Source organism: Zingiber officinale, chromosome 11A (assembly GCF_018446385.1).
Source record: "Zingiber officinale cultivar Zhangliang chromosome 11A, Zo_v1.1, whole genome shotgun sequence".
Classification (NCBI taxonomy): Eukaryota; Viridiplantae; Streptophyta; class Magnoliopsida; order Zingiberales; family Zingiberaceae; genus Zingiber; species Zingiber officinale.
Genome location: NC_056006.1, coordinates 71,801,933 through 71,821,016, shown reverse-complemented (window position 1 = coordinate 71,821,016; position 19,084 = coordinate 71,801,933). Strand labels below are relative to the sequence as shown.

The following is a 19,084-nucleotide window of genomic DNA, read 5'->3' as shown; positions in this document are numbered from 1 at the left end:
CTCGACAGGTTACGATTGACTGGATATTGGGTTTGGAAACCCTAGACTTGAGTTAAGCAAGTTAGGATTGGTCAATCGATCAGGTGATCAATTAAACCATAGCTCAATTGATTAGTTGATCGATTGGGAGAGTCCCATGAGCAATGGCAACCCAATCGATCAATTCGATTAGCAGCCATTCTCGAGAGCACAATGTGCTCTCCCCAATTGATCAGCCGATCGATTATGCTACTCAAATCAATTAGTTGATCGATCGGAGAGGGGTTTTCGTGATGTACAGTAAGAGCTGTGCTGGATCGATTAGGAAGGAGGTCAATCAATCCCAGGGTCTTCTATAAAAGCACAAAAGTCATCTGGATCAATCAGTTGATCGATCCAGCTAGCTCAATCGATCAGCCGATTGATTGAGATATGACCATTGCATAGGTTGCGAGCTTTAGACGGTTGGAATTGATTAGATCTGACGTGGCAATCGATTGGGAGCAGGTTAAATCGATTAGGAGCCCTATATCGTGACAAAATAAAGTCGTTGGCGAGGTTTAAATGCGCAACTTTTCACCAATCACTCATGCTCTTCTTTCCGCCATTGTCGCCGGTTCTCAAAGGTTCTTGGAGACAAGTGTTATTGTACTTCCAAGACTCAAGAGGCATCTACAAGTTACAAGAAATCAAGTAAGAAGAGGTTTTCACTTGTATGCTTGTGTGAGTGCGTACGAGGTTTCTCCACCTCCGGATTGTTTCCGAGAAACAGTGTTTTCATAGTGGAGAGTGTGCTCGAGTGTAGATCTTTAGATTAGTTACATGATCTTAAGGTGGATAACAAGTAATCATTTGTGTTAGCATTGGGGAGATTTGCTTCGAGTTTTTCCCCTGTAACATCATCATTTAAGTGAAGCGAACGAGCTATTCACACACCCCCTCCGGATGTCCCAACACTCACAACTTTCAACTTTGATTAGAAAACACTTGTTATAAAATCAAAAATAAATTGTTTAAAAAAAATGCTATCGGTTTTTATTTGGTTACAACCGGGGATGTTATTAATCCAATATGTTGAAAGCACTAACAAAGTTCTACTTGATCTAGGCGAAGAAGCCTCTTATAGAAGTTGAAGTACGAACACTAAAATAGAAATCGAAGAAGTAATACAGGTGTTGTTCTAAACTAAGTGAACTAGAGCTCTATTTATAGTGCTTTGGTCAAACTTATCAGTTGTTGACTTGGCGGACTACGGGCACCTGGATAGTGATCTGGGTGCCTCTCTAGCGTGGCAAAGTTTATCTACGCGCAACGGTTGAAAGATAGAATTTTTCATATCTAGAAGCTTGGACCATCTCCAAGCACTCGGACCGTTGCTGACGTGGACCAGAAGAGTGATCCATTGCGACGAGGCGCCTGTTCGGCACCCTGGTGGTCCGGGCACTCGGACGATCTAGGTGCCCGGACCAGTTAGCCCAGTGCTAACTCGTCTGGAGCATTCTCCGATCGTTGGCTTTATCTCCGGTCGCTTAGGTGATCCTCCAACCTTCAAGAGTTGAGCTCACCCGAATCCAACTATGGCCTTCTCGTCAAGCAGTCTTCTGCTCCGGCTTTTTGTCCCTCGAAAACGCCATGTGCATCCTTCTCGTTCCACTAGCATACTCTTCTAAAACTTCTCATCCCTCGGATGTACCGAGCCCGTCGACTCGATTCTCATGTCATCCTTCTCGTCTGCCACATCTACCGCTCGACTTCTTGCATTTCTAAATCCCTGCACTCTTAGATGTAAGGCAGTAAATACGCAAAGCCTAATTTGACTTGGTTAATCACATCAAAACTATCACGGACTACTTACACTTAGTGTCAGCCTCACAGATATGGAAGAAAATAAATATAGATACACATATATTAGGTGCATGATAAAATAATCATGATCATCAATTCCTATGATAAAATAACCATGATCATCAATTCCTAAAAATCGATGTCTGTATCATTATATCATAGACTTCATGCACCCACCATATACAAGGGCCACATTCATCTCTATCAGGGTCACATTTGCAGTGGACTAGAGTTTGCAGTCCTTTTAGTGGTTAAACCCATTATGCAAGGGTGAATAGAAATCCACATTGTTCAGAGGGTTAAGTTATGTGCAGAGCTGACTCTTAGTGGACTCCTGTGCTAAAGGCTGCTTGGAAAGCCAAGCGCATAGAGACTGAAAGGGGTGAGGGAGGGCTGCTGTAGAGTCAACATGGCCTGATGCCACGTGGCCGATTGGTCAACGGGCCTATTGATGTGGATCTGAGCCACTGAGTTCGGTGAGCTGAATGGGAAATCGTTCCCAAGGTATCAGCATGTATTGTATCATACCCTTCCATGAAAAGAAATATTGATTTTCATAAAATCCTCAAAGGCTTCCCCAAATAAAACAGGATCTATCCATGTTTGCCACCATCCCAATTGGACTATCAGGAACTCCACAATTCACATCCAACAATTTAGAGCAGAAGAAATCTGTAAATTTATATATTCAGCCAAAACTGCAACTAGTCAAGCAGAAAACAATGCGACTAGTTAGAGTAATCTGAGGTAGTGGATGTACTCAGTTCTCAAAGTAGATTAAATGTTGCACTATCAGTAACACGAGTTCTCAAACTACATGTATTTGTTTATTGAGTCAAGAAGCATTATTAGTGCAAAGACATGGAGTTAAAGAAACATATACCATGTAAAAGGGAGAAGACCTTGACAGAAGGAAGATAATCATATATCATAAGCTTCTCATCATTCTAAAACTGCTTGTTCATCAGAACTTAAGTTGGCAATAGCAAATGGTGGAAGAATGGGGAAACAATCAAAGTCTTCAGAAGATAATCTATCAGAAGTAATAGCTTAGGAAAATGGCAAAAAGAACATGATGAATCTAGTCAGTAGTCAAGAATCAGGAGTTCTTCTGTTCCACTTCACTAAAAAAAAATATGAAAAGAAAAAGAAATAAAAACATGCCTTGAAAATAGTATCATAAACAGCTTCATCAGAATTACTCAGAAGTAAGTAGAAGGAATAGAATGAAAAGTTTGAGCAAATGTACTGAAAAGACTAATTTATACCATTTTAACTTTTAATTTATCACCATCATAATACTATAATTTTATCTCTTTTTTTAAAAAATATTCCTATGGTTTTTTTTGAAAAAAAAACTGCAAATAGTTAAGTCAGACATGCAGACGAGCTATGAGCATTTGGCAAAATCAGAAACCGATATCATGATGAACTAATGAAGAACACAGCTCCTCAAGAGAAAAATGATCACAATCTTATCAAGAAATTTTGCTAGTTTGATGAGCAGAGATTTGTCAAGAATAAAAGCATATCTATTTGAATAGGGCAGTGCAAAATGAAATAAATCATAACTCAGATTTATTAGCAAGATTTCTCTAAGCATGACAGCCAACAATAGAAAAATCTCCAGTTGCAACAAATGTCATATTCTTGGTGGTTTTCTACATGCCAATAAGATATTTCAACCAACAAAATACTGGAACAGTGAAAAAATAAGGACTGGAACCATTTGAACACAAACAACTTTACAAGAAAGAATGGAGACCGCAAGCTATGATGAAAGTTTAACCCCATCTCAACCAATGCAAGACAATGTGGAATACAGCAATGGCAGGCTGCTGGTTCTTTACATATGAAACACCTGAAAAGACAGTCTCCAACTAGTTCCTGATGCTCCATCCTTGAAGTGATTCCATAATTGGCAAAAGCAATATCAATTAAGCGACAAGCTCATTCTCGAGGAGTGGCTGTGTCCGAGTCCCTGAAGCCACAGGAATCGGTGTATTTCCAATCCTTGCTGTTTGCAGAGGTACTCCTGCATCTGCATGCTGCTCCAACTGTACCATCTTCTTTTTCTTTCTAGCGCGGTGTATACAGTAAACAAACAGCGTTAAGACAACTAGAGCCACAAGACCACCAACGACACCCCCAACAATTCTCCATGCCTTAGAATTGCTGTTCTTAGAACCACTGGGGCTAGGCACTGGCCCTGGACCTGGCCCTGGCAGTAAACTAGGTGCTTCTGAAGGAGCTATCTCACTAGAGTCAACCACAATGGAGAAGTGGCCTAAGCCGTATATTGAAGAACAGGTATTGCTTGATACCAATTCCTGAAAATTAGATGTGCCATTTACACCAAACCACACACATCTAGCTATGGCACCACTGCGAACAGGAGTTACGCTTGTGAAATTAATAGAGATGAATAACCCTGAAACCACAATGCTTAGTTCTGGCAAATTTATGGCGGACAAATTTGTTGCATCGTAAGCAAGTAGTCCAAGAACAGGAGTCAGATAGGTATAGCCAGGAAGAGGGTAGTAGAAAGATGACCAATTACCCAGATTGTGATACACCAATACCAGCCTTTCCACATAGGGCTGCACAATGAGACCAAGTGGGATCTGAAATTCCTTATAGCTTATTCCTTTCCTTCTCAAACTCCCGCTCCTGAGTCTTACTGCTGCAATCCTCATACCAGTGAGATTCATAGGGAGAGTACCATTGTAGGTAACTCCAGTGATGGGGCGAACCAGAGCACGGTAAGCATAATCCTGAAGAAGTGTATTCAATGAACTCGCAGCAGATGCACCTGGTGCTTGGGCCTTATACTGGTATGCAAACAGCAATACATTGAGTCCAAGGAGAATCATTAAGTGGTGAATACACTCAACTGACCCTAAGAGCTTCATGAACAAGATCTTCAAAGCTAAATTCCAATGCAGGTTCTTGTTGGTCTTGAGATTCCTCACCAATATGTAAGGGATGAGGATGAAACACTGGTAAACAGACAATATAACATATGTATTCCTCCTATATCGTCTTCTAGGACTAAGCGGAGGCAATGCAGAAGAACAAGTAAGAAGAAATCTCTACGAAGTCAGAGAGCAATATAATTGCGGTTAACCAGAAGATATGACCTTTCAATTGGAAAGGTCCCAACTTTCAGACAACAATAGGGTTCCAACATTTGCCACATTCTTATGGATCATAAACAAAACAAAACAAAACAAAAAACAGAGCAAGCTCAAAAGCTAAAATTTGCCCCAAATACCTGAAGCAAGATGAACACAAACCATCACAAAGCAAAGATCGACTCGGACTTGAACAATGTCTCTCTTCTCTTATCCTTTGAAGTGAAATAGAAGTATAGCTTCTAGAACTACTACAACCCCTCAAGTAATAAACAATTCCTTTTCAAACCTTCGCAACACTGAAGCCCAAAAGAAACCCAGCTATCAATCAAAAAAATACCACCTTTTTTCCAATGCCAATCAATTGAAGAACCAACAAGTCCAGACCCGGAACCAAAACCACGGCAGAAGAAGAAGAAAAAATTCCCCAAAGAGAGTCCTGAATCTCGCTGAATCCGGAGGAAACTTCGTTCTTGCCAGCTGTGGACTAGATTCCAAAGATCGCGACCGAACCAAGCGAGACGGGACTCAGAAAAAACCCTAAAATTTCTCCGAAACAACAGAATGGAAACTCGAGGCAGAGAAGAGGATAGAACGAGGAGAGAAAATGGACGAAAGAAAAATTAGAATTAAAAAATAAAAGAAAAATCAACAACAAAATGTATATATATATATATTTATTTATTTCACGAGAAGAAGACAGCCGAATAAAAACACAAATAAACCCCCAGTACTATTTAATATTCCTACAAACCCCTTTTCCTGACGTTCCGAATCCGCTCGAGTCGACAACCCTTTTTCCTTTATAAATAATTATATAAAAAACCGGGTGTTTTCATAAATATTCCTGCTTCGATGGCCTTTAAGACCGACGGATCGATCCCGTACGTACGATCGAGATCGTGCGAACCGAATCGGGCGATTGGACGAGATCCAACTGACGGTGTCAGCGCGACAAGTGGGACGTCCGACGCTTGTTCTTGGTTCGGGTTGACGCGTGCTTTTAAAGGCACCGGCGTCCAACGGTCCAGCGGGAGGAATCCAGTGAGCGAAGTCCAATTCCGGGTGGATCCGCTACAAGTTGGCTTGGAAAATAACGGTGAGCCAGCAGGTTTGGAAAACTTGTGACAACATGAACAGCAGAAAATGTTTACTCACGGCATGACAATTTCTGTGGCAATAGGTGAATACGATTGTCCCTAGTATTTCGTCAGATCATCTTAGGATTAAGATAAAAAAAGTAAATTATGATAATTGAGAACGGTAAGTGATAGATGGAATGAGTTTACACATATTATAAGATTTACACTCCGTCAATTTCAAAATTTGATTTCAAAATTTTATGTGGCAATCATTCTATCATTTATCAATTCAGCTAAATTTATGGGAACACGACATAACAATTTCTGATATCAGATCTGACAAAGTCAGTTTTAGAAGCTACGTCTGGGAGAACAAGAAATGACAATTTCTGATATCAGCTCTGACTAAGTCAGTTTTAGAGGTCAAGTCAGCGATGAATTTTAGAGAGGACGTTGTCAAATTAGCAAACGTAAATGATCTCACCTTTTTAGAAACAAACAAGAGAAGGAACAATTCCTTAGCGCCGTATTTAAATAACGAGAGAACAAATCCTAAACAACTCCCTTGGACCAAATCAAAAGGTGGGTGACAATGAACTCCAAGTGATCGAACAGCTTCATGCATGAGTCAGAGTTGGATTCCTTCGAAAGCGAATATATCTTACAATTATCTCAGTGTTAGTTTCCCTTAATTAAGATTCATTCAGTTTAAGATATCGTTGAGAGATATCCAATATGTCTCGGTCAACTTAAATTAGTACTAGGATAAATCAATTATTAAAATAAATTATTAGAACGAATAAATTTTATTAATTATGAATTATTATTATTATTAATTAGATAATATAAGATGAATATATAGCCGTAAAGGTTATTGATGTATCTGGAAATAACTCGTCCCAAAAGGAGCACGTATCCTTTGGTCCGTAATTTACGGACTAGAGGATGATCCATTTTTTTAGACTCTTGATTTAGATGAACTCCATCTATTTATAAATGGAGTCTATCCGATCCAAATCAAGGGTCCTCATGTAATGGACCATCTCCTGATCCGTAAATTGCAGACCAGAGAATCCCAACTGTCCCAAAAAAAACCTATTAGTGTTACGTTGGAAATATCCATCACTAAATTGTGTTCTATAGCACTCCCTATTTTTTTTCCTATTTATATATAAAGTATCAATCAACACACCATCACAAATAATAATTTTCACAACAAATTCACACTATAGAACCAAACAATACAACGTAATAAACGATACAAACTCCACATGTCATTTACAAATCCACACAAACAACAATCTTATAACACTACAACTCATTCACAAATCCACGTATTCACATTATATACACAAACAATATAACAAATAATACATTTCAAATCTAATCCAACAACATCTCAAATTCAATCAAATAAAGATGAATATTCAAGACATCTCAAATTTTAATAATAAACATATGAATCTAATAAATCCAAATACAATAATAATGATAATAAAATCTCTTTACTAATAAACATATGAATTAATAAATCCAAATACAATAATAATGATAATAAAATCTCCTAGTGAATACATCCAATCTCACTTCAAAACTAGTTAGTAATATTTAATACTATAGAAAGTAATACATCATCATAATTATGATTATCAAATTGAATGTAAACTAAATAAGATGAGCATTACAATAAAAAAAATATTAGCTAGACAATAGTTTTATAAGTTTTAAAAAAAGAGATTTGAATATTAATTTGAATATATGTTGATGATGATATATAGAATATATCATTATTACAATGTTCTTGAAAAGATGCAATATAATTAGAGATGCATTTAATATAAAAAATAATAATAGATCTATTTTACATTTTTCATGAGTGATAAATAAAAAATAATGAGTTAAATGTTAGCGCACCTCTCAATCAGCTACTGATCAGTATAGTAAGAATCCTAACTCTCCTAATAGTCAAAATCATATGACGTTTGACTCATTCGTATCATGAATTCTTGCATTTCTCGTCCAATTTGCTCATATCTCATTTGGGCTTGCCGAGACTCTTCAAATTGTTGCTCTAACGTTGAGAGTCAATTCTTTAAATCTAGGTTTCTTCCCTTAAGGCTTGTACTTTAGTAGATGATCTGCTCAGACAACCCCTGGCTCTGTGAGTCATTACACGATCATATACAACTCTCGTCTGAGAGCCCAGATTGTAGAGGGAGAAGATCTTTTTCCTTCAACCGAGCACATTATAATAAATTTCATTTAACTAGTCGGTGGATAGAGTTTACGCCTTGTCTCCCTTTATAGCAGGCTGGGACGCATGTGCAACTTTAACAATCATTTCATCCTATTTAAATAAAAAAAAATATTTATATCAGATATATATACAACTAAAAATATCTATTCATTGTTAACAATTAAAGGTATTCAAATTTATATTTTTACTTCTAATGTCTTCAATTAATAATCGATATATGTGTCATTCTTTTTCTTATGTGTCTTGTCATATGCCTCCCTACAAGTAGGAGATCACTATAGTTCATCTATCTGAATATTAAAGAATGCAATTAAATAAAAATAAATTCATAGATAATTAAAGAATTCTTATATAACTTTATTAATTGTAAATTCACCAAGTTTATTACATGTTCTAAGATCGATCGAGATCCAATTATATATTTTGTGAATCTAGCTGTATGTTCCATTGGTCTATTCCATCTAATAAACCTGATTAATTTTATAGTGTCTAAAGCTCAACTGACTCAAAGGAGAGACACAACTACGACTCCAAAGGCACTACAAAAAAAATGAGGGTTTTAGTACCGATTTTTTAGAATTGGTCCCACAACCGCTCTTACATGTTGAACCGGTTGATCCTAATATTGACTATTTGTAGTGGCCAAATTCGTCTGTTGCAATATATCATATTTTGAAGCGGTCTCTGACCACAGCAAAATCTATTGTGCGATCTATTTTTATAACCGCTTCTACAGATGCTTTTCAGAAGCGGTTTTAGAGGACCATTGCAATATATCATTGTTTGAAGAACCGCACCTAAATCCTATTGTAGGATCGGTTTTTAGAACTGCTTCAACAGATGTCGTTCAGCAGGAGTTTTAGATGGTCGGTACAATAAATATATTTAGATGTGGTTTGGAACCCCATCTAAAAGTAGGTCACGAAAAGATTAAAACCTTAAATTCTTTATCGGCACGGCACCGACTATGACCTTTTTCTAAATAGTGTCTTCCACCATACAAAAACTCCTTTAATCATCCTTAGAATCTCTAAGAAAAGAAGGTAGCAAACCCGTATGTCACAAATCAATTGGTTCAGGTATGCAATTTTAACTTTTAGAGTTTAAACTTTTCTAATTTCAATTAAGAACATGATGATTTAGTTTTTGAAGTCTTTTTTATTTATCTATTTATTGTGTATCTAGACCAATAATTAACAATTGTAATTGAATATTGAATTAATGTATTTTATTGATTTGAATTGTAAAAAAATTGGAGTTTTTATTATTTTACCGGTTTATATGATTTGATCTCTTGTAACTATAACATGCACCAAAGTTTGCTTTTCTATTTTGATCGCTCACATTCTTCGGTTATTATTGATTGTAGGTGAAATTTTATTCTCTTACTTTGGGAGAAAAATAAAAAATAAGAAAAATAAATTCTCCACTTTCCAACAAATCTTTGATTTGTAGGAAGAAAAATTTATTACTTTCCCTCATCATTTGATTTAAAAAACATAGAGACTAACATGAGATCTACAATGTAATTGTTTTGTAATTGAACATGAAATTCATGTATATTTTTTAAAAAAATAGTGTATATATATATTTTTGAAAACGTTACAAATTAAATTTATTTTATTAAATTATTTAATTTTTGATGAATTATTTGTTAATATATAAGTTTTTACATTTTAAAAATATTTGAACAAGATTGCATAATGTCGGAAGCATGGATGGAATGCCCCCATGATACTCTTGAGCATCGGATAGGAGTACTACACTTTTTATGTTTCGCATTTGTTGATACAACTCATGGAGTCACGAAACCGTGTCCTTGTTACAAATGCATAAATTCATTGAATCATATTCGTGAAACAATACATGAACATCTTATTATAAATGATATATTACGAGATTATCGTATTTGAGATTATCATGGAGAAAAACCGCCTATAATGTCTTACGAAAGCATGAGTAGTGGGCTTCAGACTTCATTGGAACATGTTACTGAGATGACTAACCATATACCCATGGCACAAGAAACATTAGTTGAAGCATTTGGGATGTCTGAAGGTTCATTTGTAAGGGATGAAAATTACTCGAGTGTATCGACAAGTCATATGTTAATGGAGTCAAATGTAAGAGATTTTTATCGATTAATAGATGAAGGGAAACAACTGCTATATGTCAGATGCACTGAGTTTTCTAAATTGACATTTCTTGTTGAATTATTTCAGTTGAAAGTGAGTGGGAAATGGAGTGATAAATCCTTCACGGTGTTATTGGATTTTCTTCGACGAGTGCTACCTCCTGAAGCACAAGTGCCTAATTCCTTTTATGAGGCAAAGAAAATGATTTCTAAATTAGGACTTCATTACGAAAAAATACGTGTATGTCCAAATGATTGCATGATTTATTTTGGGGAGGGGGTGGGAATGAGAAGGAACATACTTACAAAGTGTGTAACCTTTCAAGATGAAAAAACCTATAGTAACAACCCAACAATTCACATACAAGTGGGAAAAAACGGCTTTTAGTGAAAACTCCGGCCAAGGTGTTTTGGTATTTTTCATTAAAATCAAGATTGCTGCGACTATTTATGCCATCTATGATGTCTGAAAGTATGCAATGGCATTTTAAGGGATGGGTTGAGGATGAGAATCTAAGACATCTACATGATTCACCAGCATGGAAGGCATTTGATGAACGATATCATGAATTTGCATCTGATCCTAGAAATGCACGTTTGGGACTTGCTACAGATGGGTTTAATCCATTTAAAATTCAAAGTACTTCGCATAATACTTGGCCTATTATTTTGATGTCGTACAATTTGCCACCTTGGGAATCCATGAAATCTCATTCAATAATTCTATCCACCTTAATTCCTAGTCCAAAAGCACCAAGAAATGACGTTGATGTATACTTGCATCCTTTATTAACTGAATTGAAAGACTTGTGGGAAAATGGGATTGCAACTTATGATGCGTGCAAAAAAGAAATGTTTCAAATGCGGGCAGCATTACTTTGGACCATTAGTGACTTTCCTGGTTTAGGATGTTTGTTTAGATGGAACACATATGCCAAGAATGCATGTCCAACATGTGCTAATAAGATAGATACATTATACTTAAAGCATGGCAAAAAAATGGTCATTTAGAGGGCATCGTCGGTTCTTACCCCTAGAAGCAGAAATTTGAACAATGGCAAGTTACGCCAGAGCGACGTGAATTAGATTTGAAACCATTGTCTAGATCTAAGGTTCTACAAATGACCCAAAATAGAAATGTGGTTTATGGTAAGAGTAATGCATCAAAACCATTTGTACGAGTAAAAGCAGGGTTGATCGAACAAATGTGGAGAAAAAGAAGTATATTTTTTTAGTTTACCGTATTGGGAATTTAATTTGATCAGACATAATTTGGATCCTATGCACAATGAGAAAAATGTTTGCAATAACATTCTGAGGACACTTTTGGATGATTCTAACAAGAGCAAAGATAATGCTACCACACATAGAGACTTGAAAAGTTTAGGCATTATGAAACAATTATGACCATTGACTCTAGAAGATGGTACAGAATATTTGTCAGCCGCATGTTATTGTATGATCAAAGCTAAAAAAATGTATTTTGTTCAATCTTAAAAGATATTTGTATCCTTGGTGGTATGTTATCTAACATTTCAAAGTGCGTAGATGTTGGACGTTGTAGGATTATGGGTCTAAAAAGTCATGATTATCATATCATAATTAAACAATTTCTTCCAATTCCTCTTCATCATGTGTTGTCTAGAAATATAATTGTACCACTTATTATTTTGTGTGAATATTTTAAGACAGTGTGTGCAAAGTCCTTGTGAGAAGATGAATTAGAAAAGGCCGAAGAAGGGGTTGTGTTGGCATTGTGTCAGTTGGAAAGATTTTTTTTTCACCATCTTTTTTCACAGTTATGGTGCACTTAGTGGTACATTTAGCATATGAAGCAAGAGTAGCTAGACTTGTACACTATCGGTGGATGTATCTAATAGAAAGATATTTGGAGAAACTTAAAACTTTGTCAGAAATAAAGCTCGACCAGAAGCCAACATTGTAGAAGCATATTTGGTAGATGAATGTGTTGTATTTTGTTCTCGTTATTTGGAGTGTACAAACTCATTATGCATTCATGGAACACGACACAAAGAGGCACCAAGTATTGAGTTTCCTTCACTACTAATGTTTCCACATGTAGGACGACCTATAAAAGGGCGTCAAGTAGTTACATTGGATAGCAAAACTCTGAATCAAGCTCATGTTGGTTGCTACTCGGAAAACCTAGAGGTTCCACTGTACAAAAATTTTGTACAAAGGTCTGAACATTTTCTTAGCTACCATGTGTTCTTTTAAATTAAATTTTGGATCGCCTGCGGAACTTAACACGTTTGATCCAAAACTTAATCTATTTGTTCTTTTAGGTTTTGACTTGGATCTCCTGCGGAACTTAACACGTTCGACCCAAATCACCTTAAGTTATTAATTCCATTAAATATTAATTTCCATAATTGGTTCCCAGTACTGACGTGGCGAGGCACATGGCCTTCTTGGATATGGGAGCAACCACCACCGACTAGACAAAACCTTTTATGGAAAGCTAATATTTAATTTCCTAAAATAACTTTAGGTTAACCGAAAAGAACAATCAAATCACAAGGAAAAATAAAACAAAAGAACACATCATCGAAAAACATATTCAAAATACTAGAATCGTAAGCCTCTTGTATTTGGTATTATTTCCATAAATAACTAACATGATGCGGAAAGGAAAAATTACTAGTTATACCTTCTAGAAAGACCTCTTGATCTTCTACGTATTCCTCTTCTAACGAGCTTCCGAGATGAGAAACCACCAATCACCTTCTTCTTCCTTGCAAGTTTCGCCATCAAAACATCTTCTAGGATGAAGAGGTTCGCCACCACCACCATGCTCCAAGGGATGCTAGAACGAGGCTTTCTTTCTCCTTCTTCTCCTTCCTTGATCCGCCACTAACAAAAGCTCCACCAAGAGATAAGTTTCGCCAACAAGAGGAGAGGAGAGAAATAGGGGCCACACCACCAAGGAAAAGAGGAGAAAATAGAATAGAGTCGTTAGCTTGAAGCCTCCTCTACCCCTCTTTATAATCCTTGATCTTGGCAAATAAGGAAAATTTAATAAAATTTCCTTAATTCTTTTCCATTGAAAAGGAAAAATTATTTAATTAAAATAATTTTCTTTCTCAATTTTATTTGGCCCACATAAAAGCTACAAACAAGGAGAGTTTTAATTAATTAAAACTTCCTAATTTGTCTCCAGAAATTTATACAATAATTTAATCCTTCATGATTGGTTTATAAAAGGAAATTTAATAAATTAAAATCTTTCTTTTAAACATGTGGATAAAAGAAAGTTATCTCTAAAAATTAAAATCTCTTTAATCTACAAATAAGGAAAGATATCAAATCTTTTCACAATCTTTTGTAGAAACTAATAAAAGAGAATTATTAATTTTAAACTTTCTTTAAATCACGAATATGGTTAAAAGGAAAGTTTTCTTAAAATTTAAAATCCTCCTTTAATCAACAAATAAGGAAAGATTTCAAATTTTAAACTTTCTTTTAAACATGTAGATGATTTACAAATAAGGAAAGTTTTCAAAAATTAAAACCATCCTTTTAAACTACAAATAAGGAAAGAGATTAATCTCTTCTCTTAATCTTTGTAGAAAACTATAAAAGGAAATTTTTAATTTTTAAACTCTCTTTAAAATCATGATATCCACATAAGAAATAATTTTAATAAAAATCCTTTTAATATTCTAGTGGCCGGCCACCCAAGCTTGGGACCCAAGCTTTGGCCGCCACCTACATGGCTCATCCACTTGGTATTGGCCGGCCCTAGCTTGGGTTCCAAGCTAGCTTGGCCGGCCCCATTGGATGGGTAAGAAGGTGGGTATGCGGTGGGTATAAATCTCTATATACTAGAGGCTACGATAGGGACCGAGAGGAGGAATTGGTTTTGTCTCCCGATTAAGCATCCCGTGTTCGCCCGAACACACAACTTAATTTCATCAATAATAATTCATTCCACTAAAGAACTATTATTGAACTACCGCACCAATCCCAAATTACATTTTGGGCTCCTTCTTATTATGAGTGTGTTAGTCTCCCTGTGTTTAAGATAACAAATGTCCACTAATTAAGTAAGTTACTGACAACTCGCTTAATTAATATCTAGCTCCAAGAGTAGTACCACTCAACTTCATCGTCATGTCGGACTAAGTCCACCTGCAGGGTTTAACATGACAATCCTTATGAGCTCCTCTTGGGGCATTCTCAACCTAGGACACAGTTTCCTTCTATAATCAACAACACACAATAAGTGATATCATTTCCCAAGTTATCGGGCTTATTGATTTATCGAACTAAATCTCACCCATTGATAAATTAAAGAAATAAATATCAAATATATGTGCTTGTTATTATATTAGGATTAAGAGCACACACTTCCATAATAACTGAGGTCTTTGTTCCTTTATAAAGTCAGTATAAAAGGAACGACCTCAAATGGTCCTACTCAATACACTCTAAGTGTACTAGTGTAATTATATAGTTAAGATAAACTAATACCTAATTACACTACGACCTTCCAATGGTTTGTTCCTTTCCATCTTGGTCGTGAGCTACTGTTTATAATTTATAAGGAACCGATAACATGATCCATGTTATCTACAATATAAATTAATTGAGTAACTACATTTATCATAAATGTAGACATTTGACCAATGTGATTCTTATTTCTAGATAAATGTTTATACCAAAAGCTAGGCTTTTAGTATACACTCTAACAATCTCCCACTTATACTAAAAGACTAAGCTGCCATATCTACTGCCATACATCTGATTCACAACCCTTCAACATGCCCATCAAAAGTTCTTGCCTTAAGGACCTTAGTGAAAGGATCTATAGGTCATCACCTGATGCAATCTAGGCAGCAACAACTTCTCCTCGTTTATATGATTTCTCGTATTGGGTGGTACTTGTGCTCTATTGTGTTTACTTGCCTTATAGACTTATGGTTTCTTCGAGTTTGCTACTGCACCAACATTATTACAATAAATTGTAACAATCTTTGGACAAACCAGAAATCATATCTAAGTCTATCTTGAGGTTATTGAGTCATTCAGCTTTTATGGCTACCTCAGAGGCTTGCCATATACTAAGCTTCTATGGTGGAGTCCAGAAAAACACCTATGCTTATCACTCTTCCATAGTTATGACTTTACATCCTAAAGTAAACACAAAACCCCGAGGTTGACTTATTATTATCCCTATCCGAATGGAAGCCAAAATCTATGCAACCCACTAGGACCAAATTAACTGCCTTGTAAGCTAGCATATAATCTCTAGTGCCTCTAAGGTACTTCAATATATGCTTTATCACAGTCTTGTCCATGGTTACTTTGATATCTGCTAACTATGCCCTTGGCAAAACAGATTGATCTTGCATAGCATATATTAGGCTTCCGATAGCCGAAGCATAAAGAACTGCCTTTATTTCCTTTATCTCCTTTGATGTCTACAGAGACATATCTTTAGATAAAGTTACTCCATCCTAAAAAAGTAAGAAACCTTTCTTGGAGTTTTGTATGCTTAAAACGAGCAAGGATTTTTCCGATGTATGAAGCTTGGAATAAGTAAAATATTCTTTTCTTGCGATCCCTTATTACTTTGATCTCAAGAATATATGCATTCTCCCAAGTCCTTTATATCGAATTTTTTGGACAACCATACCCTTACTTCTGACAACATTTTGATATTGTTTCCAACTGCCAAAAATGTTATCTACGTATAGTACAAGAAATGCCACCACGCTTCCATCACACCTTTTGTATACACAAGACTTATCCAGTTACTAAATGAATCTAAAGGTCTGGATTACTTTGATAAACTGGATGTTCCAAGACCTTGAAGCTTTGTATCAGTCCATAGACTGATTGAGCTTGCACACAAGATGCTCTTAGCCCTTTGCAATGAACCCTTCTGGTTGCTTTATATGGATGCTTTCTTCAAGACTTTCATTAAGGAATGCTGTCTTAACATCCACTTACCAAATAGATAAAAGAATCTGGATAGACTTAAGCATGACTACCAGTGAAAAAGTTTCCTTTTTCATCTAGCCTTGCTTTGAAAGTTTCTACCTTCCTGTCTATCCCTCTTTTCCTATTATAGACCTTTTTATACCCAAAGGCTTTTACACCATTTGGTGGTTCTACAAGCTTCCAGATTTTATTAGAATACATATATTCTAATTCATTATTCATTACTCTTTGCCAAAATATTGCATCTTTATCTTGGAGTGTTTCATATGTCCGGAGATCGGGTTCATGTCCTCCGTGGATCGAGTCCAAAAACTCTCCCAAAACATGAATCTTTTAGGTTGCCTAAACCCTCCCCTACTACGACAAGACACTTTCGCAATTGTGTATCATTTGTGATACGGTTGTGATTTCCTTGTCAGTATCTCATCTTGTACAATTGGTACTAGATTAGACATGTCTTTTATTTCCTTAAGAACAAGTTTTCTTATGGGCACATGGTTTATTACATAGTCCTTTTTCTAAAATTGGTCATTGATGCTAACAACGACCTTGATTTTAGACTATAAACCTACTTTCATTTCTCTAGGATAACCCACAAACAAGTGAATTCTCGTCCAACTTATCATTATCTCTCTTCAAAGTATCGTGGACTATCCGAATCCAAAATATGCTTCAAAATAAGCTTCACGCCTATTCAACAATACTATATGAGTAGAGAGAGTTCGACTTTGGATTGAATGTACTATGTTCACTCCGCTTTCAAGTATATCCTTAAAATGAATTTGGTAAAATAATTCATCATCAATCTACTTATTTCCATAAGAGTCCTATACCTTCTTTCTACTACACCATTACGTAGAGGTGTACCAGTGCTTTATGATTGAATCTCTACTTACGATAAGTGACTCCTAAATTCTCCCAAGAGGTTGCCACTATGATTTCACCATAGTGTCTTTTACTTTATCGTTTTCTCCACATCAGCCTAGTACTCTTTGAACTAATCAAAGTACTTAGTCTTGTGATACATTAAGTAAATTTATTTGTATCTTGAATAGTTGTCTATAAAATAGACGAAATAAATATTCAATACTACCTCTTGTCTGGATAGTCATAGGATCACACAAATCAAGAAGAACCAATTTCAACATATCTTTGACTCCATACCCTTATACTTGAAAGCTTCTTGGTTATTTTTCCTTCCAAGTAAGACTCGCAGTTGGAAAGATTTCCACTACTAATGAACCCAAAAGTTCATCAGCTACCAACTCAAGTTAATATAACCTAGCCTTAGATACCAAAGATATAATTGGTTCATTTTCGAGGTTACTTTCTCTTAAATTTAGATGTGTTACTAATTTCCATTTGTTGCATCGTGAGAGAGTTATTGATTTATAAATTGCCAACCAACGTAGCAGAGCAGATATAACTTCCTCTTTTCTTAATAACAACTTTGTTATTAAAAGAGAGAATATAATATCAAGTTCTTTGAATAGTTTAGAAACCGAAACTAGTTCTTTCTAAACTTGGTGCGTAAAGACAATTACTCAAAAATCCATGTTTTATTCTTATCAAAAGATAAACATCTCCCACTGCAATAGCTACCATTTTTACAGTAGTGCTCATGTGGACGGTGTTTTAATTTTCATTTAGTTGTCGGGTTTCTGGAACCTTGCAATGAATTGCGGATATGATTAATGGCATCCTGTATCTACACTCCAGGTTCGTAGATAACACCACTAAACATGTTTCAACTAATGAATTAAATACACCTATGTTGTTCTTAGTTTTAAGAAGACAGTCTACCTTAATGTCCAAGTCCTATTTCCAATCATTACAATTGGGACTACTAAGCCTTTTTCTATAGTATGACTACTAGGGATTGACAAACATCCTAAGAATCACAAAAATATTTGGTCAAGATCAACTCCTTAAAAGCTCCATGAATTTTGTGTATACAAAATCGAAGAGGAGATTTTATTCATTAATTTTATTATCTCGTCAACTTTACTTTATGACGAATAAAATTAATAGTTGATCTGTCTTTGATCAAATATTTGGTCAAAAACTTTTGAATTTAAAAAAAATATTGATTCCTCAAACAATATTATTTAAATTCACCAACACCTCAAATCACCGTGAATTTTGCATGCCATGTTAATGTGGACGTATACAAATTCAACATTTGTAAAAGGAGGGTTTTAACCCATTAATTTTATTATCTTGTCAACCTAACTTTTTGACAAATAAAATTAATAGTTGGTATCATTTGGTCACACAAATAATAGCACGGGGAGGATACTATTAGATGTGTCTAAGTGTATACCATTACTTGACACTAAGTCCATTAATAAGATTATGCCCCTTCCGTTGGGGAAGATCACATGCTCTTAATTAACTTCCTATAGTCATCCAAAAATGGAAGTATGTTCTAGTGATCCACAAACAAGCTCATCCGTTATGGAGGAAGGCACTCAGAGCCAACGCGCAAGCTTGTTTGCATCACTTACAAACCAGTAATGGAGACCATGGGATTTACTTAAAAATCCCTCTCCCACTTAGTTATTTATAAATGAGGAATTTTAACTATGCTAGCCTACGAAATATGTAAACTAACATGCACACACAGCACAATATAAAAGCAATAAATAGAAAATCTAATTTTCAACTATTATGGCTTTTATCTCTA

At 35.6% G+C, this 19,084-nt stretch overlaps 1 protein-coding gene across 1 annotated transcript; it reads right to left on the bottom strand.

The window, feature by feature from the left end:
- Positions 1-3,761: 3,761 nt before the first annotated feature.
- Positions 3,762-5,123, bottom strand: LOC122031452. The gene is made up of 3 exons (XM_042590569.1): positions 5,099-5,123; positions 4,723-4,823; positions 3,762-4,655 (listed from the first exon to the last, which is right to left on the bottom strand). Exons 1-3 carry the CDS (start codon positions 5,121-5,123, stop codon positions 3,762-3,764), a joined length of 1,020 nt encoding a protein of 339 aa, XP_042446503.1.
- Positions 5,124-19,084: the final 13,961 nt, after the last annotated feature.

What these genes read in the sequence shown, in the direction of transcription:
- LOC122031452 (XM_042590569.1), bottom strand. Translation starts at nt 5,123, where the DNA reads ATGGTTTGTGTTCATCTTGCTTCAG. An exon ending in TTGTGTTCATCTTGCTTCAG is followed by an intron (nt 4,824 to 5,098) that starts GTATTTGGGGCA and finishes TCTGTTTACCAG; the next exon opens with TGTTTCATCCTCATCCCTTA. An exon ending in TTGTTCATGAAGCTCTTAGG is followed by an intron (nt 4,656 to 4,722) that starts GTCAGTTGAGTG and finishes TTTGCATACCAG; the next exon opens with TATAAGGCCCAAGCACCAGG.